The following is a 24,785-nucleotide window of genomic DNA, read 5'->3' on the forward strand; positions in this document are numbered from 1 at the left end:
CACTATTATTCAACATAGTACTGGAAGTTCTAGCCAGAACAATTAGGCAAGGAAAATAATGAAACGTTATCCAAATCAGAAAGGAAGAAGTAAAATTATTTCTGTTTGTAGACGATATGATCTCATACATAGTAAACACTAAAAATTCCACCAAAAAATCTGTTAGAACTAATACACACATTCAACAAAATTGTAGGGTACACAATTAACACAAAAAATTAGTTGTCTTTCTACACACTAACAATTTCCAAAAAGGAAATCAAGAAAAAAATTCCCTTTACAATAGCATCAAAATGAATAAAATACTTAGGAATAAACCTAACAAAGGAGATAAAAGAGCTGTACACTGAAAACCACAAAACATTGCTGAAAAAAATTAAAGAAGACATAAATAAATGGAAATACATCTTGTGTTCAAGGGTTGGTAGACCTAATTTTGTGAAGATATCTATACTACCCAAAGTGATATACAGATTCAAGGGTGTCTCTATCAAAATCTCAATGGCATTTTTTTTTTTTTTTGCAGAAATAGAAAAATTTATCCCAAAATTCATATGGAATCTAAAGGGACTCTAATAGCCAAAACACTTTCGAAAAAGAAAAAGGAAGAGGGCTCACGCTTCCTAATTTTAAAACATATTACAATGCTACAATAATTAAACAGTGTGGTACTGGCATAAAAACAGACATATAGACCAATGGAATAGAATTAAAAGCCCAGAAATAAATGTATATGAAATGATCTTCAACCAGGGTGCCAAGAATGCACAATGAGGAAAGGATGGTCTCTTCAACAAAATATTGCTCAGAAAACTCAATATCCACATACAAAAAAAATGAAGTTGGACCCTTACCTTACATCATATATAAAAACTAAAAATGGATTAAATACCTAAAAGTAAGACCCCAAACTAGAAAACTTCTAGAAGAGAACATAAGGGAAAAGCTTCAGGACATTGGTTTTGGCAATGATTTCTTGGATATAACACCGAGAGCACAGATAACAAAAGTGAAAATAGACGAATGAAACTACATCAGATTTAAAAGTCTTTATGCATCAAAGGACCCAGTCAACAGAAAAGGCAACCTATAGAATGGGAGAAAATATTTTCAAACCATACAAGTGATAAGTTATGGGTTAAGAACCACAATATATAAAGAACTTCTGCAACTCAACAATTAAAAATCCAAATAACTCAATTAAAAAATGGAAAGAGAGTGGCCTGAAGGCCCTGCCACATTGAGTGCAGCCTCCCGGGCATGCAGGGCCATGATATTCAAGAACATTTTATGAAGAACACATTCTATGAAAGATAAAGCTTGTCAAAAGTGCAAGCCTACCAATGTGTTTGATTTTCCTATGTAATTCTGCCGTCTGAAGAATTGGCAGGCTTGTTGAAAATAAGAAAGATGAAGAACCTTATGAAACCTTTGATCCTCCTTTACACAGCTCATCTATGTATGCCAATGAAGAATTCTCCAAATATTGTGGATTATCTATCACTTCAACTCCTCTAGGAAAAGAAGCAAAAAGAAGCTCGAGCACTTCTGAAAATGAAGGAAGTGAAAATGAATCTGCAAAAATGAGTGCAAAAACACCAGGAAGAAAACTCAAACCCATTAGCAATGAGTCTGAAAGCACTGAAGAAAGTGATGTGAGAAGAAAAGTTAAATCAGTGGAGAAAATAAGGACCCAACAACACAAGGCTATTCCAACTGCAGCATCTTCAGACCTTTCAGAGAAACCAGCTGACTCAGTCACTTCCAAAAAGATAGGACCCATTAGTGCCCAGCCATCTGTTGAAAAAGACACACTGACAACAGAAAGTCAAGCAAAAACTCAGAAAAAAAGGGAATACATCTTATGGCAAAAGGAAGGTATCAAGAAGTGAAGCCATAGTCTCAGATATTTCCAACATTGTGAATATTTAGTGTCTAGAAGGAAAGAAAACCAACAACATCATGGAATTGAATATTGTTTTGCCTGCATTTGAGAAAACCCTCATCCAGTATAAACATAGAATAGAATCTAAAATTTGTAAGAAAGCCATCAATAAATTTTATTTTAATAGTAAATAAGAACTCAACAAAATGTTTAAAAAGTCCAGATATTGAAAAATCTGAAAAAGAAGAATGCTAAGGTAATTTCAGATATTAAAAAGAAATGGCAGTGTTTGACTGATGTCCAGGATGAACTGCTTTGGTTAGAGCCACCAAATGAAGCAACTACAAACAAAATATTATGAACATAAGGAGAGAACAGTCTTCCCTTAGGAATGCAGCTATTTCTAATTTAATTCAAAACAACTTCATCAGAAGTATTCAGATGTTCAGGAGAAAGAACCAAACATAAAGGAAACATATGATTCATCCAGCCTTCCAGGTGTTATTTAAAGCAGGAACACTTTTGGGAGCTGAAAACCATCTGTAAAATATCAACCATCAATGAGAGAAGTTCCTCCACCAGGAATGAGAGACCAGTCTACTAAAATATGCCTATAGAAAGATTACTTTTATGCTACTATGTTACCTTCTAAAACTGTACTTTTTTTTTTTTTTTTTTTTTTTTTTTTTGAGATAGAGTCTTGCTCTGTCGCCCAGGCTGGAGTGCAATGGCGCGATCTGGGCTCACTGCAACCTCCACCTCCTGAGTTCAAGCGATTCTCCTGTCTCGGCCTCCCAAGTAGCTGAGATTATAGGTGTGTGCCACCATGCCAAGTTAATTTTTTTTTCTTTTTTAAGACGGAGTTTCACTCTTATTGCCCAGGCTGAGTACAGTGGTGTGATCTCAGCTGACTGCAATCTCTGCCTCCCAGATTCAAGTGATTCTCCTGCCTCAGCCTCCCAAGTAGCTGGGACTACAGGCACCCTCCACCACGCCTGGCTAATTTTTGTGTTTTTAGTAGAGACAGTGTTTCACCATGTTGGCCAGGCTGGTCTCAAACTCCTGACCTCAGATGATCTACCTGCCTTGGCCTCCCAAAGTGTTGGGATTACAGGCGTGAGCCACCGCGCCCAGGCCCAGTTAATTTTGTATTTTTAATAGAGACAGGGTTTCACCATGTTGGCCAGGCTAGTGTCAAACTCCCGACCTCAGGTGATCTGCCCACCTCAGTCTCCTGAAGTGCTGGGATTATAGGAGTGAGCCACCGTGCCCAGCCCTGAAACTGTACTTTTATAAATAATTTGTTTTTCTGCAAAGAAAATAGAAAGGGACTTTAATAGATATTTTTCCAAAGATGATATACAAATGGCCAACAAGCACATAAAAAGATGCACAATATCATTATCCATTAGAGAAATATAAACCATACCACAATAAGATACTACTTCACACCCATTAGGGTGGCTATCATAAAATCAAACAGAAAATAACAAGTGTTGGTGAAGATTTGGAGAAACCGGAACCTTTGTGCACTTGTTGGTAACAATCTAACATGATAGAGCTGCTATGAAAAACAGTACAGTGGTTTCTAAAAAATTAAAAACAGAATTACTATATGACCTAGCAAGCCCACTCCTGAGTCCAGATATACTCAAAAGAACTATAAGCAAGGTCTCCAAGGGTCTCCAAGCGATATTTACACACCTATGTTTCTAACAGCACTATTCACAATAGCCAAGAAGTGGATGCAACCCAAATGCCCATCAATGGATAAATAGATAAGCAAAAATTGATAGCTACAAGAGAATTTTATTGAGCTTTTAAAAAGAAGGAAATCCGCTCACATGCTATAATATGGATAAGCCTTGAAGACATTATACTAAGTGAAATAAGCCAGTTACAAAAGACAAGTAATGTATGAATCCACTTATGCAAGTCCCTAAAGTGGTCAAATTCATAGAGTCGGTAGGATAATGGTTGCCAGGGGATGGGGTAAGGAGGAAAAGGGAAATTAACAGGTACAGAGTTTCAAGATCTGTTTTGCAACAATGTAAATAAACTTACATTGAACTGTGCACTTGAAGATGTTCAAGATGATAAATTTTATGTTACATATTTTATCACAGTAAAAAATAACATGATTCTTTTCCATGGTTTCTGAATTTTAATGTCCTTCATCCAAAACTAAGCCTACTAATTTTCCAGCTCATCTCCATATGTATGGTAACTTCACTATAAGGAAGGATAATAGTAGTTGTTACACTCCTATGCACCCCCATTCTTCTCTCAGTACCCTACAGCAGGCTTGCCCATCATCTGCAAGACTGAATTAGTTACCATTCCCTTTCCTCAGTTAATCATAAATGGAAATAAACTCGATTCTCTTCTTTGAAGCTTAAAATTGATATTATTTCCTATTGCTCAGTTTTTTGCATGATTCCTCTTCTGCCTGAAATTTGAAAATCCAGAGAAAAGGCAGATGACTCATGCAACCTGCTTTAAAAAGACATTTTTCATTTTATTGCTGATACTCTTATTAGTGAAACTTTTATTTCAGCCTGGTCCTGCTTTTTTACTTTCTATGATTCACATTTGGGTCAGGCAGAGCTTGGTACCTGGTACCGGTTTGGGTCATACAAGTAATTTCTTATGTACTTATGAAAGTGTTATTAAAAATATGACCAGATGTTTTCTGTGGGTGTTTTTTTGTTTTGTTTTGGAGACAGGGTCTCACTTTGTCACCCAAGCTGGTATGCAATGGTGTGATTATAGCTCCCTGCAATCTCCAACTCCTGGGCTCAAATGATCCTCCTGCCTCAGCCTCCCAAGTAGCTGGGACTACAGGCGTGTACCACCGCATCTGGCTAATTTTTTTTTTTTTTTTTGTAGAGATGGGGTCTTACTATGTTACCCAGGCTGATCTTGAACTCCTGGCCTCAAGTGATCCTCCTGCCTTGGCCTCCAAAAGTGCTGGGATTATAGGTGTGAGCCACTGTGCCTGGCTTAGACCAAATGTTTATATCCCAAATGTTCTGATTCTCACCTCTAATAGTTTTAAACAGTTAGTGATTTCTTTCTTCAAATTTTCTTCTGCCAAGTCACGAGACCTCTCTTCAAGCTTCACTCTCTTCTCCAAGGTAAACCAGTCACACTTAAATCCCAAAGATAATCTGAGAAATTCTGCCTGTTGTCAAAATAATGTGACGGTGAGGAGGAGGAGAGAAAATTGGATGTGGTCAGATGTTTCAGTTTAATACTGTTTTATACAGAGGCATTTCTTTCTGCCCCCAGCAACATAATGCTGACATGCACAGGGTTCATCTGCACTGAGTCACATCCAAGCCAGACAGACACCGAGCACATGAGAGCTTGTGCCAAAGCATGAAGTGACTGTTAGCAGGTGAGTCTGGAACACTTCTTTAAAAGGAAAAAAAAAAAAATTTGCTTTAAACTCACCTCCACCTCCTTCTCATTAGCAGAAGTGCTGTAGGATAAGACAAAAAACATATTTGAACATAGTCCAACAGAAAAATAAAACACGTTAACCTGCTACATGAAGAAGCACTTACTTCTCACTTTGTCTAAAGTTAACCGATTTCACAGTGGTTACAGGAAGAGGGGAAACCACAGAGTCTATTAAAAGACAATAAAATATTATTTGGTTAAAAAGGCTTAACATGTAAAAGCACATTTGATCTAATGTTATATCTCCACTAAACAAAAGTATTTCATTTAAATATGTCTGAGATGATAGCCAGCTAATAATGTGTGCAGTTAAATTATAATGTTATGCTAAGCTATTGGGATCACAATGACATTAAAATCATTGGTTTATACCTCAGCATGTGAGTAGTCTTTCAGACTTAAAGATGTTTCAGAATCAAGCAACAGCCCAATTTGTTCTCTTTGCATTTGCATGTTTGTCATACTTGATCCCATGGCTAAAAGCCTAAACTTCGTACTGGTATCCTGGTTCTTCTTTGGATCGAGTCTTTATTAACAGTAGCAGGAACAGTAGTAGTAATAATAGTTGTAGTAATAATAATACTGGTAACAATAATAGTGACAATAAACATGGCATCAACCATGGCTTTATTATATTGCCAGTCCCAGAGCAAAGCATTTTACACATATGATTTTATGACAACTTTACCAAGAACTATGTATTAGTTATTAAGAGCATTGGATTTAAAGTCAAACGAACTTAGTTTAAATCTGAGCTTTGTTTGAATCTTACAGTTATGTGATCTTGAACAAGTCACAAACTTATTAAGCCAACTACAAGATAAGATTGATAATTTTTTTATCATGTTAACTTTTATGGGAACTTTGGTGCCAGACACTTTTCTAAGTGCTTCATACATATTAATTTATTCAATCCTCACAGCAAACCTTCTGTTGTAGATACTTTTATTGTCCACATTTTACAGGGTAGGCAACTGAATCACAATTTACCACCTCACATAGTATTTGGAGGGCTAAATAAAACTATGCACACGAAGTTAGCCTAGTTCTTAGCATAGAATGTATTCTCAGTTAAGTGTATTTTCCTTCTCTTCATTTTCCTCTTGCAAATGAGAAAATTGAGACTTGAGGTTAAGTAACTTTCCAAGATCACATAGCTAGTCAGAGATTGATCCCATGTAGAGTCTCTATTTCTCCAAAGCCTGAACTCTATCCACTATTCCATCCTAATGGAGGTAGGCTAAGGGGGAAAGCATATGAGCACTTACTCTGTAAATAGTGGCTTTACTTTTAGATGGGATACTGAAAAAGAACTCAAAGTAAACCATAGAATTTGCTACCAATATTGACTTGGTTCTTAGTTCACAATAGAGCACCAGTTATTACAAATTTTCTGGGATCGAACAGTCAACACAATGCAAATGTGGCTTTTTGAAAATGATACAAATGGAATCAATAATTGGTCCTATTAACCTTATCCAGAGATGCAGAATTTGTGATATACCTTTATTCGGACAGATTTCACGCACACAAATATCAGTAGAGAACAAAAATTCACATGGGGATTGACAGAAACATTCCTTACCTCCTGAAGCACGTTCTTTTTTATGTTCTTCTATTGTTTCTGGCTCCTCTTTGGCTTCCTAAAATCATAAGATTTTACCGCTGTACATAAGTGGAAATACTTCATAACCAGTCATTTTCCTACTTCCTGTCCTATCCTAAGCCTACTCTGACAAAAACACTCTATAACAGCAGTCCCCAACCTTTTTGGTCCCAGGGACCAGTTTCCTGGAAGACGGTTTTTCCACGGGGGTGGAGTGAGGGGGAAATAGTTTCGGGACGAAACTGTTCCACCTTAGCTCATCAGGCGTTATTCTCCTAAGGAACATGCAATCTAGACGCCTCGCTTGCACAGTTCACAATAGGGTTCGTGGGAATGTAATGCCACCGCCGATTTGACAGGAGGCAGAGGTCAGGTGGTCATGCTCCCTGGCCTGCCGCTCACTTCCTGCTGTGCGGCGCAATTCCTAACAGCCTCGAATGGGTTCTGATCCCTGGCTCAGGGACTGGGGACCCCCGGTCTACAGTTTTTAATGCTGTTAAGAAGGAAATAAAATTGGCTGCAAGGGGGCTTCCAATCTAGTTGAAGCCAAAAGGACGTAAATACCCGAAAATATGCAAACATGCTGCGAATTACCACAATGCAAACTAGGATTAATTGCCAAATAAATGAGATAAACAAGTGCTCTGAAAAGGAAGGAGACGGCTGGGCGCGGTGGCTCACGCCTGTAACCTCAGCACTTTGGGAGGCTGAGGCAGGTGGATCACCTGAAGTCAGGAGTTCAAGACCATCCTGGCCAACATGGCGAAACCCCGTCTCTACTAAAAATACAAAAATTAGCCAGCGGCGGTGGTCCGGGCCTATAATCCCAGCTAGGCTGAAGGCCGAGACAGGAGAACCACTTGAACTGGGGAGGCAGAGGTTGCAGTGAAACGAGATCACACCACTGCATTCCAACCTAGGCAGCAGTGGCTCTGTCTCAACAAAAAAAAAAAAAAAGAAAGAAAAGGAAGGAGAGTGGCACCATGACAGCACGACTTGAGTAGCATGGAATTTCTGCAGACAAGAAACATGCTGAAGTTTGATGAAGAGGTAGGACTGGATGGATGAAGAGGTAAGGCGTGGGTGATATGGGGCTAGCACATGAGGCTGTCTAGATAGTTTTTGGAGAAACTGTGACAAAGATGGCTGCGTCTTTAAGACAGTGTCATGTTAGGCTTGTACTGCATACAGATATGTTTTAAGGTCACATATAAGGAGTTGTGTGTGGCTGCTGTTTCCAGTTCTTCCTCTGCCATTCGTGATCAATTAACTGTTCTACCCCCTTACACAACACTCCAACGAAAGTGTTCTCACCAGCTATCTGAACTCCCTATTGCCAAATCCAGTGGATAATTTTCAATCTTTATCTTACTTGACCTTACTATAGCATCTAAAATGATCGATACATCTCTTCTTCTTGAAGATTTTTTTTCCTCAATTTCCCTCTTCTGATGCCCCAGCCTCACATCACTACAACAGCCACTTCCCAGTCTCCTCTGCCTTCTCCAGCAGATATTGTTAGCCATATCCTCAGCGCTCCCTTCCTTCCTGCCACAGTCCTTGGGAAATCTCATTCACACACTTGGATTTTTGCTGATAACACACAAATATATGTCAGCTTTCAAAAACCGCACAGGTGAGTTTGTGAATATGGGTGTGTAGCTGTATATAAAATCTCCTTACAGACTATCAATGTCTCAGTTCAGCCTGAAATTTGACTTGTCTCAAACTGATCTTATTTTGCCTCACAAATTCTACTCTCCTTCTTCCTTCCCTACTGTCATGTTATTCTATTCATTCTGGAGGTTAAGCCATAAGTCTGGGTATCTACCTTTTCCCATACCCCTGACATGTCATCATCTTCTGTGAATTCTACCCCTAAATATTTCTCAACTTTATCTCCTTTTCTCCACCTTCACTAAATTCATACTACCTTCATCTCATCTGAATTATTGCCATAGCATCCTAACCAGTCCCACAACCTCCAATGGCAAATTGATCCATTATTTTAAAAAGTGTCTTTATGTCTATATATTTTTTGAGATGAGAAGGAATTTTCTTTTCTCAGAGGATTCTCCTATGAAAGACTAAAGGACTTGAATCTTCTTCTGTTCGTTTTTTACTAGGGGCAACCATGTTCAGCATATATACTAGCCAACACTATATCCTACCTATACAGCTGGCCCTCTGTATTTGTGGGTTTGCATCTATGGATTTAACTAAAAAAAAAATCTAGTTAGGCCTACAATGGTTGTATCTGTACTGAACACACACAGATTTCCTTTCTTGTCATTATAACTATTTACATAGCATTTATACCGTATTAGGTATCATAAGTAGTCTAGAGATGATTTAAAGTATATAAGAGGATATGTTAGTGATACGGGAGGGGGCAAGGAAGTGCTGGATAGAGAAAGGCAGGGTGCCCGGTGAGGGCTCCACCCTCAGGCCTGTGCCCACAGACCTAAGTGAGAACAGGCACTCCTGTTCTGTGTCTGAATGTTGTATTTTCCAAGAATACTCTGGCCTACCACGCCCCTCATCATGTGCCAACATAAACCCGAGACCTTAGCAGGCACACAACACAAGCAGCTGAAGTGAGCACACAACACTGGCAGACCAGCAGACTGGCAGACTGGCAATAGTGGAACGACCTGGCAGAGAAAGAGAGAAGAGGCGGGATGTCTGGATGCCAAGGGGAGCTTAGCCTGGGGCAGTCTTCGAAGAGTATGGCCTCTAGGCAGCCTGACTCCAGGGGAATGCCACCTTCCCATTCCATACCACCTTCCCACTCCATTCCCCTTTCCAGCTCCCCATCCATCTCACTGAGACCCACCTCCACCACTCAATAAAACCTTGCACTCATCCTTCCAGCTCATGTGTGATCCAATTCTTTTGGGACACTGAGCAACAGCTCAGGATACAGAAAGCTGTCACACTGGCCCTCTGCCCTTGTGATAAGGCCGAGGGTCCATTGAGCTAATTAACACAAGCTCTCTGTAGATGGCAAATCTGAAAGAGCTTTGTAATACACACCCACTCGGACTCTGGGAATCACAGACACTCACCCCCAGATGCTGCCAGTGGGGCAGAGCCCAAAAGCACTTGCCCTGGCTTCTGCACCTGCTGGTCTGCATGCTCCCCCTAGGGGTTTGAACTATGGGGTGACCAAGCAGGTGAGCCACACCACTGCTGCACGTCCTGCAAGGGGAATCAGGGAACTCTCCCATTTCATTAGGTTATATGCAAATACTATGCGATTTTTCTATAAGAGACTGGAGCATTCTCTGATTTTGGTATCTGTGGGGTTCTTGGAATCAATCCCCTGTGAATAACAAAGGAAACAAATGACATCATGTCACCATTCCAAATCACAAATCCAATCATTAACTATCTTCAGAATGAAATGCTGAAAATTTTCATCTACTTTTTTGCCCCAAGTCTGTGCCATGGCCCCCTCTTGAGTTAGCTTGCATGGGTCTCTGTTTCTTGCAACCAAATGCTTAACTAGAACAATGCTTGTATATTGAGGAGAAGGAAACAATAATACACACACACACACACACACACACACACACACACACACCCCTCCACGCATACAACAGAGGGACCAAGACATAAACAAGGCCCTTGAAGAATCATGAAATTAGATCCATAGTTATTCTTTAATGATTATTAATTCATAGTAGAAATGAGTCTTCTCTCTCTCTCTTTTTTTTTTTTTTGTTGTTGTTGTTATTGTTGTTGTTTTCCTTTTTGAGACAGGATCTTGCTCTGTTGCTCAGGGTGGAGGGCAGTGGCATGCTTATGGCTCACTGCAGCCTCAACCTCCCAGGCTCAAGCGATCCATCTGCCTTGACCTCCCATATATCTGGGACAACAGTCAAGCACCACCATACCTAGCAGATTTGTTTTTATATTTTGTAGAAACAGGGTCTCCCTACGTTACCCAGGCTGGCCTTAAACTCTTAGCCTCAGGCAATCCTTCTGCCTCGATCTCCCAAAGTGCTGGGATTACAGAAATGAGCCACCACTTCTGGGCCTAATGAATTTTCTCTTTAAGGAAAGAATTTAACTCTTTTCTCTAATCATTTCCAGCTATCCTTATGTTTTCTAGAACTTTACCATGCAACTGTAAAACATTCAAGGCCACTCACGTGGCACTTCCTCCGTGACATGTTTTCTGGCCTGCCATCTCAAGCATTCTTTTCTTTCAAATCACTAAGCACACTCGAATTATTCAGTAATTATCTGTTTCTTCACCTGATTAGAACACATCATTAAGATAGATAACACTGTTTTATTCAACTTCATTTATTAATGTATTCATTTATTTAAGCAGTCCTCTAATGAGAAATATTTAGCTTGTTTCCAATTGACTTTTGATGAATAAATGAGTGAGCGAATGAATGAATGAATGATAAATTAAGGTGGAGCTAGGAGGTCCCAGCTCTGACCCTGTCGTGTGACTTTAGACAAGTCACAAAAACACTTTGGCCTAACTACTTTGCCTATAAATTATTAATTAAATTATATGAACTTCATAATATTTTGAAAGGATAAATAAGATAATACTTTAAAGACTACTTTGCAAACTTAAAGGGGTAGTTCTACCATTGTAAGATATCACTACCTTTGTTGTGAACATATGTATTTCCTTACCAGATTTAATGTGGTTTTATCCTTACTCGCAGAGTCTTGGAATGCAGTATTGTCATGAGCTGGATTTGTGCCTGTGAGAAACAGGAAACACACACAACAGTTAGGGGAGCAGGAGCAAGTAAAAGAGGAGGTAACAGTGAGGGTGGCAATATGGGCTGACCAGTAACTGACAAAAGTCTTAACATATGAGACAAATGATGAACTACAAAAAATGTATACGTGCCCATTGACTCAGAATTGGGAGGGAGCCGCTAAGGCCGTAGAAGATTTCTTAAAAGAAGTGAACATCTGTACAAATGGCCTTCTAATAGGATTTTTTAAAAATCATTTTTTAGGCTGCTGCTGCTTTTTTTAATCGAACACATCACTGGTACAATAATAGAAAATGGAGGGCGGAAGGATGAACAATTAGTAACTTAGTAGCTTTTTTAATAGCTTAACAGATTTTCTTTCAAAATTACATATGCAAGGCTGATAACAAAAAATATGATATCCTTCTAAAACATGGTAGCTTTCTAAATTAAATGTCATGAAACCAAGAAGAAAAGATGCACTTTTAACTTGTGCCATTCCTTTTGCTAATTTCTGTTTATTTTTATGTACTTTATTTGTACTGAAATGTACCGGATAATTATTCTCCTGTTGACTCAGTCCATTGTCTTACATTTAGTTCAGTACAGGCACAAAGGTCAGCAGATACAGACAGGCTTTGTTTCTTTCTTTTTAAGAGAAACAGTATTTAAAGCATGTATGATAGTTGTACAATTTATATGGAAATAAGAACAAAATGGTAAGCAATTTCTTCACAGCTATACAATCAATTTTTTTCCTTATGAAAATTTTATTTTAGTTTTTTTTTTTTTTTTTTTTGAGACAGGGTCTTACTCTGCCACCCAGGCTGGAGTGCAGTGGCACAATCTCAGCTCACTGCAACCTCCGCCTCCCAGGCTCAAGCGATCCTCCCCGCTCAGCCTCCCAAGTGCCTGGAACTACAGGCATGCACCACCATGCCCAGCTAATTTTTGTATTTTTTGCAGAGATGGGGTTTCACTATGTTGCCCAGGCTGGTCTTGAACTCCTGAGTTCAAGCAATCCTGCTGCCTCAGCCTCCCAAAGTGCTGGGATTATAGGCATGAGCACTGTACCCAGCCCTTATTTTAGTTTTTTAAAAATTTTAGGACAAGTAGTAGATTCATATGGTTCATAAATCAAAAAGCATAAAAATGTTTTACAGTGAAATTTTTTCCTCCCATCCATGACTTCCAGAAATCCAGTTTATCTCCTTAGACACAATGTTATTAAATTTTGTCTAGCTTTCCAGGGATATTTTATGCATACATAAAAACTTTTTCTTTGAGACCAGCCTAGGAAACATAGTGAGACCCCATTTTCACAATTTTTTTTTAATTAGTTGAACGTGGTGGCTCGCACTCGTAGTCCCAACTACTGAGGAACCTGGGACAGGAGGATCGCTTGAGCCCAGGAGTTTGAGGCTGCAGTGAGCTATGATTGTAACACTGCACTCCAGCCTGGGCAACAGAGTGAGACCGTCCCCACGTGCACCAAAAACCAACTTTTTCTGCCCTTTTATTTTTTCACAAAATTGTGTACACCATACATAACATTCTGTACTTTTTTCTCCAAGAAACAGTAGTCTTTTTATGTTATTGTAAGAAAAAAGTCTCCTTATTTATGTTTTATGCCTGCATATTAGTATTCTATTACATGGATATGCCAAAATAGAATCTTCTATTGGTAGAAGTTCTAACTTGTTTCTAATATTTTGTTATTACAGACAATGCTGCGATATATAAGCATTTGCATATGTTATTTGGGATGTGTGTACATATTATCTATAGGATAAATTCCTAGAAAATGAATAGTTGTATCAGAGGATATATACATTCAACATTTTGATAGATATTAGAACATTTCTCTCCATATTACAGTAGTCCTCCCTTATCCAAGGTTTCACATTCCATGGTTTCAGTTACCTGCTGTCAACCATGGTCTGAAAATACTACATACAATTATATATATATTTATATATATATATATGTTTGTTTTGTTGTGTTTTTTGAGACAGAGTCTTGCTCTGTCGCCCAGGCTGGAGTGCAGTGGCGCGATCTCCGCTCACTGTAAGCTCCTCCTCCTGGGTTCACGCCATTCTCCTGCCTCAGCCTCCCGAGTAGCTGGGACTACAGGCACCCGCCACCGCGCCCGGCTAATTTTTCGTATTTTTAGTAGAGACGGGGTTTCACCGTGTTAGCCAGGATGGTCTCCATCCCCTGACCTCGTGATCTGCCCGCCTCGGCCTCCCAAAGTGCGGGGATTACAGGCTTGAGCCACCACGCCCAGCCGCAATAATATTATTTTGAGAGCGAGACCACATTCACGTAAGTTTTATTACAATACATTGTCAAAATTGTTCCATTTTATTACTAGTTATTGTTGTAAATATCTAATTAATAAATTAAACTTAGGTATGTCTATATAGCCAAAAACATCGTGTATATAGGATTTGACACTATCATTAGTGTTGGGACTCCACTGGTGGTCTTGGAATGTAGCCCCAGTGAATAAAAGGGGACTACCATATTTACAAAAAGTTACATTCCCTGCAGCACTTTTCTTTTGTCCTTACAACTTTACCAACAGAGTGTAATCAAATTTGTGCATCTTTGTCTATATGATAGGTCACAAATGGAACCTCGATGTATTTTTAATTAAAAGATTTACTTATTAGACGTAAGGTGGAGTATAAAGACATTCTGTAATTAACCCATGAAATGGATTCCATTTCTGCAATTTTATGGCTATTCTTTTTTAGCACCTATATCTCAAACTTAAATGTCGAGTTCAAACAATAGAATGTATTTTCCTTGGCCGGGCATGGTGGCTCACACCTGTAATCCCAACATTTTGGGAGGCCAAGGTGGGTGGATCGCGAGGTCAGGAGATCGAGACCATCCTGGCTAACATGGTGAGACCCCGTCTCTACTAAAAATACAAAAAACTTAGCCGGGCGCGGTGGCGGGCACCCGTAGTCCCAGCTACCCGGGAGGCTGAGGCAGGAGAATGGCGAGAACCCGGGAGGCGGAGCTTGCAGTGATCCGAGATGGCGCCACTGCACTGCAGCCTGGACGACAGAGTGAGACGTCGTCTCAAAAAAAAAAAAAAAAAAAAAAAAAAAAAAAAAAAAAAAGAAAGAAAAGAAAAAGAAGAAGAATGAATTTTCCTTGACTGATTTATTACTATTATTATTATTATTATTATTTTGATGGGGATTAGAGCCTATTCCTCCTATGAATGTCGACTAAAGTGGTGTCTCACTGGGAATGGTAGAGAATAACTATGTTGTTTTCAGAGTCAAGTAGTAGAAAAGGACCCAACAAACCATCTGGTTAGTTCTCTTGCCTCTGGGTGGACCATCGCTAATTGCTCCATCCTTCTAACCTGATAAATTCGAACTAGGATTCCAAGAATTTCCTAAGCAGGTGATGTCACTTTTGTGCTACAGTTGAAACCCAGTAAATTCCAGTCAATCTTTGCCATAGGAAATATTTGTCCCATTACAATATATCATAATTTTTGTTCTGGCTACAAAATCGAAAAAAATTGATACCATCCTTATGTGTGAAAGGCCATGGTTAGTTACCACTTGGATTTCTTTTCTGCAGACTATATCTTCAAAATTGTTTTATAAGAATTATTTTACAAAAAATTAATAGTAAATAACATTATTGAGCTAGTGTGGATAGTTACTTCACTAGCTTATAGACTTGCTTAGTGTTTTAGAATGAAAATCATGCTTACACCTGTCAACATTTTACCTTGGGCCTCTGTCATGGGAGAAGCTGTTCTTGTATCCTCCTCTTTCTTACAGAGTGAGTTACTGTCAAGGTCACAAGAAGCCATATTCAGAATTTCTAATCCAGGATCTGTCAAGAGGAAGAAACAAATGGTGTGAATACTATGCACATACTATTATAGTATAGTATATTTAACTATAGTATACTATGCAAAAAGAGTTTTGCCTATGTTCTTCTCATTTGCTCACACCCCAGCAGGTCACAGAACATCAGGCTGAAAGCTATAATACTAACAGTCTATTTTAATATTATTTCCAAATCCACTTACCACTTGAAGTTATAGTACTGTCTGTCGATGAAGTGTGTCTGGGGAATGGTAGTGAGGAATATTCCCTGCCAAAAAGATAGCAAACATATTTTGGAATGTCAGGTCCAAACAATTCTCTTAAAACCAACTAAATATGCATACAAATTCACACACACAACACAAACAAGCAAACCTGGACTGCAGCAGGCTCTCAGAACACACGCGTTCAACACCATTCTCCTTAAGGAAAAAGAAAGGAGACATAAGTTCAACAATTTGACATTTTCCATTCCAAAGAGGTTGTTTTAAGCAAACATTTTCATACAATTCTAAACGAACCCATATTTACTCTGCTCTTTTGGAAAGGATATGGGAATGGGATGGTATAGGGCAGATGGATATATACACTTCCTCAAAGCTGTACTTACCCAAAAATCCAATATTAAGTATATTTACAAGTCTGATGTTTAAAGAAAATCTGATAAAAATTTTGAGCAAAACAAATTCTAAACTCAAATGGCAGATAGGGTTTATTTCATATGCTTAAGTCAAGTTTTCTTGGCCGGGCGCGGTGGCTCAAGCCTGTAATCCCAGCACTTTGGGAGGCCGAGACGGGCGGATCACGAGGTCAGGAGATCGAGACCATCCTGGCGAACACGGTGAAACCCCGTCTCTGCTAAAAAATACAAAAAAAAAAAAAAAAATAGCCGGGCGCGGTGGCGGGGGCCTGTAGTCCCAACTACTCGGGAGGCTGAGGCAGGAGAATGGCGTGAACCCGGGAGGCGGAGCTTGCAGTGAGCTGAGATCCGGCCACTGCACTCCAGCCTGGGCGGCAGAGCCAGACTCTGTCTCAAAAAAAAAAAAAAAAAAAAAAAAAAAAAAGTTTTCTTTAAACAGAAAATTCTACAAGGGCAGGAAACATTTCTATGTGTGGGAATAGTACTCAACCTAAAATTTTTGACCTAGTGATTTTAAAATTGCTCTCAGTTTTCTAGCTAGAAAAATCATGCATTTCAAACTTAATCCATATCTCAGAAATCTGAAGGATTACATCTAAGTCAGCACCTATTGATGATCAAAAAGAGGTTAACAAAATTGTAGTCCTAGCCTGCCAAGGCAAGTGTTTGAAAGTTTCATATGAACCTCTTAATTTCTACAAGGAATTCTTATTTTGGGGGTAACTTTAGGGCATTAAAGTTGTACAACTTTCTTTTTTCAAAAAATACAGTGAGAACGTAGTTTTGTTTCTAATAACAAGATTTTCTAGTATATTATTTTAATTATTTAGTTCAGAAAAATAAATTAAAATTCAATAAATTAAAACTGAAACCATTCAGACACATCAAAAACCTGCACAAAGTAAAAAGAAGGCATTTAGTTATTCCATAATCAAAGAGAACTTATTAACTGTCACAACCAACAACGGGCTCCCGTGGGGGAATACTGTATATCACACATGGTATTTAGAATCAGTCCAAGAAGGTAGCTCCCACAGTCACAGACAAGTAAAGTACAGGTTTACTAAGGGTTTGCTGAATGTGTATTTATCCAGTACAATGACAGCAGCTTATATATGTTTAGCACATTATAATTTACAAGAACCCTTTAATGTATCATCTCATTTAATTCTCCCAACAACCTTAGCAGTAGATTTTAGCAAGGGAAGATTTACTTATTACAGGTAATGAACTGAAGGCCAGTTAATAAAGTAATTGCCTGAGACCAGTCAGAATGGTGGAGTCAGCTTTCAAACACATATTGAACTAAATACAGTGTCCTCTCCACTGTAAACAAAACCAACTTGGGCATACCCTAACTTAGGCTATTGGAAAGGAGAAGACTTCCCAATTATTGTCTTAGACTGGTAGATGATTTTAATGTGAACTTGTAAGATGTTCACCTCAAATGTTTAGAAAAATCCACAAACTTGCAAAGCAAGGATTTATACCTAATACTCCTGTATCAATGATGTTGGTCAACTTTTTCTCTTTTTTATTTCATTTCGTTTCTACCTTAAATGACTTTGAGTCAGATCATACATGACTGAAACCTCTCATGACACCAGTTTAATTTAATTCAACAAACTTTCATCCGAAGTCCACTTTGTGCTAGGAACAGTGACAAGGGCTAAAGATTATATACAAAAACACAGTTCTTATCCTGAAGAAGCCTGTAGGCCAAGCATGGATTGAAATATATAATACAAATCCTACTCTATAATTTATAAGCAGCATGCCACAGAGGAAAGTAATATGCACAGGGCAGAATTAACAGAGTGGGGATATCTGAATTCAATTTTAAAGAGAAATTATACCTTAAATTGTAGTTAACTGATAATGGCCCTATTTTTAAAATATTTAAATAAATTATCTTAGTAATTTTTATATGTTTAACTATACTATCATATATATATTTTTATATATATATGATATATATATATATACACACACACATATATAAAATGAACTAGGCACAGTGGCACACGCCTATAACCTCAACACTTTGGAAGGCTATGGTGGAAGGACTGTTTGAGGACTGTTTGAGGTCAGGAGTGTGAGACCAACCTGAGCAACATGGCAATACCCCATCTCTACTAAAAAATTAGCAGGGCACAGTAGTGCACACCTGTGATCACAGCTACTTGGGAGGGTGAGATGGGAGAATTGCTTGAGCCCAGGTGGTTAAGGTTGCAGTGAGCTGTGATCATACCGTTGCACCCCAGCCTGGGTGACAGGGCAAGACCCTGCTTTAAAAAAAATAAAAAGAAAGAAAGAAAACAAAGGAAGCTATAAAGTGGAGAAAATTAAATATCCTTCAGTTTTATTGAGGGTAACACTTCATAAAAATCAATAAGAATTGATTTATTAATACTAAGGTATAATATCCTAACACATATAAAAACATCGTTACTATATGTAGCATGAAATAACATTTATTATTGCGCTATAACTAAAAAACACTACACATTGTCAGAAAAGGCTTCATTTTGTACCTGTCAAAATCATGGATATTCGTATTTAAGAAATATAAAAGAGAATGCAGTTCTTATTTCCTATTCCATTATACCAGCTTCCAATTTGGGGAAAAGGGAGAACATCATTTCTGAAAACCTTTTCAACAAAAGGTCTAATTATTATTTAAAGCCAAAGTAATAAATACAGTAAAAATACAGTTTGCCTCCATTATGTTACATATCAGTCCCATTTGCCCTAATGCTCTGTGTAAGGCCTTCTTTTGCCCTATACCTTAGATGTGAAACATTGTAATTAGAAGTCTTTCAATAAATACAACACATTTATTGATTAAACAAATATGTGATTTTGGAGAAATTTCCTGTTTAGTAGCCATATACCACCTTGTTCTGGAACAGTAGCAAAGCAAGCAACTGCACGTTATTCTCAAAGTACTCATCTTTATAAAACTCAGTGATCAGAAAACAGCCCAATATACAACATATCCGAATCCTAAGTTTTCATAAGTTTGGTCTAATGACAATTTTTTTTTTCTTCTTGTGAGAATAACTAGAGTAAAGAAGATTTTGGTTTTTTTAAGTCTGGTTTCAAATTTAGGATGATAGTTCATGAAAGTTGGAGATGAAACCCTCAAGGGGTTGGGACAAAAACGTTCCACATTTGGTTTCTTTTCTTCCAGCTTCTAAAGTCACCTCTATTTAAACCAGCAACCCAGGCCCACAGCAGAACATAACCAGCACGCACCAACTGTGACACCTGGACAGATCATGTGAAAGATAATCTACTAGATATAATTTAATCAAAGAAAATAAAGAACAAGAAAAAGAAAGTTCAGAAGAGAGATTCACTTACATATAGAAGATTGGCTCAAGTCAATGAATCTAACACATGCCAATAGCACAGAGCAGGAAGAATGCTCTTTCTGTCCAAGCCATTCAAATATTAACCTGCATAACATTTACATGAAAAATCCATGGTCCAGCCCATTTGCTTTTGACAGCAAGAGTCTAATGTAGGGTGGGGTAGCAAAAGTACTCATGGAAAATATGAAACAGATTCTCCCATGGGCTGGGTCAGCAAACACAGGAGATACACACACACAGACACACACACACACCCCAATATTATTTCAATATTTAGATTGAACAACATAAAGAACAATGAAAAATAACTTTTAAAAGATTAATTGGCCTAATCTCCCAGGATTATTTTATTTTTGCTCTTTTATATGAAATACTAAACTATAGATTTTGTGATCAGAAACCTTCTACTAATAAACATTTATGGTTCCAACATAATGTTTACTATTTGACCCATTTTAGATAATTGTTAAGTAAATTAATGTGATTTTCTGAGAACAAAAAAATAACAAAAAGAGTCTATATAGGCTTACTTCTGACTTGACCCAGTGTCTGTTTAAATGTTCCCAAAAGAGGAAGAACGCTAAGTTGAATTTTAAAAGATTAGAACTACTGGAACCTAAACAAAGCTAAATTTGCTTATAGGTTTGCATTTATTTTTTCTCTTTCTAACTAAAGGTATACCACACCCTCAGATCTACAGGTCACACCCACCACTTTCAGGTTCATTTATAATATAGTTATCAGTCAACTTCTACACGTTCCAATTTTGCAACTGGCAATGTTATTTATTCTCCAAGGTTATTAATGCTGCACCCACACACAACTTGGAAGAACAGGACAGACAATAGCCAGAAAATCTTCCAAGATATTTTTAAATTGATCCTGTTCTTGGCCTTAATAAATCACCTCCTCCCAGTGATAGTATATCTTAGACAAAAACATGTAATAACATGAAGGATAACTCAAAGAGAGACAAGACACTTAATACTCGGTATATGGAATTTTTTAACAACCAAAAGAAAAACAGAGAAATTCATCTCCAGATCATTGGCTTGTTTCAAGATATCCTCTGCCTTCATGCTACTGATAATTCTGATTCTAGGTCATATAAGCAGCTAATTTTCTTTTGGAGTGTTCACTATGATCCAGGTATTTTGCATATGTTACAGAGTATCTTGGTAGGGTCAGAGCTGAGACTGAAGTAAGATAGAAGGAAGAATCAATTCTGTTGTTATAGGACAGTGTGGACAACGAACCAAAAGAACTGCAGAGATGTGAGTGGTGAAACCAACTTCTTGGCCCCACAATTTCTCGAGAGGTTGAAAATCTACATGGAAGCCACTAGTCGGTGAGGCCTGAAGAACATGGTGATATATTTGGTATGCACATCTGGTGATCACTGGAAATTTGGGAAACGACTCCCTGAAAGGAAAGGCCTTCTTAGTCATCAGCAAGTGAGGAAACAAGGCATTGAGAGGCAGTGTCTTGCCTCTAAATATGACCTACTTGGTTTGTTTCCATGGACAGGTTAGGCCAGAACTCAGTGATATAGATATGTGGAAATATATGTATATATGTAATATATTTGTGTGTGTTTATTTGAATCCTCAAAAGAACTATGAAAATCAATGTCTATTTCACTGGGGACACAGCAAATTCAGACAGGTTAGGCCATATGTCCAAATTCACACAGCTAATAAGTAATAAAGCCAGTCTTGAATCTAGGTGTGCTTCATTCTACAGCCTATGATATGTGGCTAAAGATTCTAGAGCATTACTAGGAAAAATTTCAGATAAATACAAAAGTAGACAGAACAAAGAATCTAATGAATCCTGGTATATCCATCATGCAGATTCAACAATTACCAACCTATGGCCAATCTTGTTTCAAACTCTGACCCTCTAAACCTACACCTGCCTTGTTTTGAAGCGAATGCCAGATATCATAACATTTTTGTCCATAAATATTTCAGAATGAATCTCCAAAAGATAAGGACTAGAAATAGTTTGTTTCCTTCTTTCCTAACTACACCAAAACATCCCAAATAAACTAATTTATTGGGTCAATAAAGTTCTTTTTTTCTCAAGAATGTCCCAAACAGGGCTCCAAATTATTTTACTATGAGATGTTCTTTTTGAGACATTAATCTTGTTAGCATTCTTTGCTCTCTCAAAGACCTGTTTATGAATAATGATGTTCACTTTTATCTTGCACTGTGCCTTCTGGGAAAGATATTAGAAGACAGCTTCCTCTGTGAATATGGGGAAGGAACAGAAAGTAAATCTCAAGTTCTTAGGAGCACCAGCCAAAAGAAATGAGTCAGAAAGCAGTAAGCTAATTGAGTGCTCACTCTCAGTGTTTTAAACAGACCTTCTAGTGAATACAACCTAAATAAATAGGCATTCAACAAATATTATTGGGCAGCTACTGTATGGAATCCTATGCAGGGTGTTACATGTGCATTGGTTAATGGCCAAATAAGGGTACTGTACAGCAATTTTATCACCTAATACACAAATAAATATAAGAAAATAAATAACTCCAATGCAAGCCAGCATACAAGTGACAAGAAATGGGGGAGAACAGAGAGTTACAAGGGTCTCAAAGAAGGGAGTGAGCTTAGTTTTTTTCTGAGTGGAATCATTGAGAAACGAGAAACAGGCCTGAAAATACAACTTTCCCAGAGTCACACAGAGGCCAACCCACAGAAAAACCTCGTCTCCCCACTCTTAATCCATTATGATTTTCACCTCAAGAAGGACTGGAGATGCTTGAATGTCAACATTGCATGCTACCACAAAAAAAATGTTTTTATTGGTTTTTGAAATGGGCCTTGACAGTCTAATAGAATTTTTATAAAAGGAAAAGCATACATTGTTCTGGGCAAAGAAAACAGCACAAACAGGTTTGTGTGATATATTCTGACAATACAGGCTACCTGGTTTGGCTGACGTACAGGCACAATCATACACAACAATGGGGAAATAAAGGTAAAAATGTAGACTGCAATCAGTTTAGAGAGGGACTCGAACACCAGGTCAAGTTGTTTGTTATAAGGCTGTAGAGGTTGACAGAATCTATCATGTAGAGACAAGGAGTTAAGAAAACACCCATCGTTTGGGGGTTCCACTGGGATGATAAACATATATTATGTTTTTAAAATAATTTATATCATATTTTCCTCTAATTCCCTGTTCTTATTACCAATGACAATGCTTAGAAAAGCATTTTCTAAGGAGAGCTTTCTATTTTCTTAAAAGATGATGTGAGTATAAAATGATGGTAGGTGGGGAGTTGCTCAAGGGACAAGGGGTGGAGGCAGAGAGTACAGTTACCAGGCTGTCGAGATTCTCCAGTGGAGCAGAAACCTGGAATGGGAAGGTTGAGAATTGGGGGGATCAGTCAGAAGGTACAGCCAACAGACTAATTCCTGGACTGTTGCAAACTACAGAAGACACAAGAAAATCTTCAGGGAACCTACAGGAGCATGTGACTGGAGGCTCGATTGTGATGTCTGTTAGCTCCTATTCCTTTTTTTTCTCTTTTCTTTCTTTCTTTCTTTTCCTTTCTCTTTCTCCCTTCCTTCCTTCCTTCCTTTCTTTTTCTTTTCTTTCCTTCCTTCTTTCTTTCTCTCTTTCTCTGTCTCTGTCTCTCTCTCTCTCTCTTTTTTTCTTTCAGATGGAGTTTTGCTCTTGTCACCCAAGCTGGAGTACAATGGCACGATCTCAGCTCATTCAACCTCCTCCTCCTCCCAGATACTTTCAAGTGATTCCCCTGCCTCAGCCTCCCAAGGAGCTAGTTTTACAGGCACCTGCCACCATGCCTGGCTAATTTTTGTATTTTTTAGTAGAAATAGGGTTTCACCACATTGGCCAGGCTGGTCTCAAACTCCCGACCTCAGGTGACCCACCCGCCTCGGCCTCCCAAAGTGCTGGGATTACAGGCGTGAGCCACCGCACATGGCCCAGCTCCTATTTCTTAATGGGTGTCAGGACCATAGACAAAACCACACAGTCACATATCCTAATAAGAGTCAATATGGAGGTCCTTTTAGATGAAAAAGGCAGTACATTTCTTAGTCAAAAAACCACTTTCAAGGTAATGCTAAGTGATAATGACTAAAATGTCTAAATTCAGTGTACTGAGAGTGGCTATGAAAAAGACCCGTATCATTTGAAGCTAGACAAATCTGAATTTTAATCCCAGGTTTGTTATTTATTAATTGAGTGATCATGGGCAAGTTATTTAACTCCCTCAACTTCAGTTGCCTCCTTTGTAAAAAGCAGAGAAGCGTAGAGAAGATTAATCACATGGCATGTGGAAATGCTTTTGTACAAAGTTCCTGGCACACAACTGATATTTGTTTCTTCCTTCTTCTTAGTAAACTCAGTGCCAGATAAAAGGGAAATTACTAATAACCAAACATCCTGTAAGCTTCCAAGTTCAACGTCCTTTACTAAAACTTTATAAGAATTGCTAGGTAAGAGCAAAATATATTTTTTAAATTTTTAATTTTTTTCAATTTATTTTTATTTTTTGAGATGGAGTCTTGTTCTGTCACCCAGGTTGGAGTGCAGTGGCACAATCTCGGCTCACTGCAACCTCTGCCTCCTGGGCTCAAGCAATTCTCCTGCCTCAGCCTTCCAAATAGCTGAGAGAATAGGTGCCCGCCACCTAATTTTGTATTTTTAGTAGAGACAGGGTTTCACCCTATTGGCCAGGTTGGTCTTGAGCTCCTGACCTCAAGTGATCCGCCCACCTTGGCCTCTAGGTAAGAGCAAAATAGATTCATTTCCTTTTTCTTTCTTTTTCTTAGCTACTCAGACAGGTATTTAAGAACAACAACAACAACAAAATGCCATACACACACTTAACAGGAAGAATAACAACAACTTGTACAATTCAATAGTAAAAAGAAATATAATCCCATCTTAAAAATGAGCAAAGGATCTGAGTAGACATGTCTTCAGAGAAGTTATACAAATGGCCAACAAACACACGAAAAGATGTTCAACATTATTAATCATTAGAGAAATGCAAACCAAAAATGCAATGAGGTGTCACTTTGCACCCACAAAGATGGCTTTAATAAAAAATAGACAAATATTTAGTAAGGATACAGAGAAACTAGAATCTTCATACCTTGCTGTTGGAAATGTAAAACGATAAAGCCACCCTGGAAGTCTATTTTGCAGTTCCTCAAAAACGTTAA

At 38.2% G+C, this 24,785-nt stretch overlaps 1 protein-coding gene and 1 pseudogene across 12 annotated transcripts in view; one reads left to right on the forward strand and one right to left on the reverse strand.

The window, feature by feature from the left end:
* The window catches only part of IRAG2 (inositol 1,4,5-triphosphate receptor associated 2), a 57,434-nt gene that overhangs the window by 14,123 nt on the left and 18,526 nt on the right, over positions 1-24,785 (reverse strand). For 6 of the 12 annotated variants that reach the window (XM_011759074.3, XM_011759070.3, XM_071072037.1 and 3 more), the window contains 9 exons: positions 22,909-22,941; positions 15,931-15,977; positions 15,759-15,823; positions 15,452-15,559; positions 11,619-11,689; positions 6,936-6,993; positions 5,455-5,518; positions 5,342-5,369; positions 4,929-5,069 (listed from right to left, as the gene is read on the reverse strand). In XM_011759074.3, coding sequence (XP_011757376.2) covers positions 4,929-5,069; positions 5,342-5,369; positions 5,455-5,518; positions 6,936-6,993; positions 11,619-11,689; positions 15,452-15,559; positions 15,759-15,823; positions 15,931-15,977; positions 22,909-22,941 — 615 coding nt within the window. The remainder of the gene's footprint in view (positions 1-4,928; positions 5,070-5,341; positions 5,370-5,454; positions 5,519-6,935; positions 6,994-11,618; positions 11,690-15,451; positions 15,560-15,758; positions 15,824-15,930; positions 15,978-22,908; positions 22,942-24,785) is intronic. The other 6 variants (XM_011759073.3, XM_011759072.3, XM_011759080.2 and 3 more) reach the window with 1 other exon arrangement.
* LOC139356810 (centromere protein U pseudogene) lies at positions 1,208-2,473 on the forward strand (annotated as a pseudogene).

The sequence above is a fragment of the Macaca nemestrina genome, chromosome 10, assembly GCF_043159975.1.
Source record: "Macaca nemestrina isolate mMacNem1 chromosome 10, mMacNem.hap1, whole genome shotgun sequence".
Classification (NCBI taxonomy): Eukaryota; Metazoa; Chordata; class Mammalia; order Primates; family Cercopithecidae; genus Macaca; species Macaca nemestrina.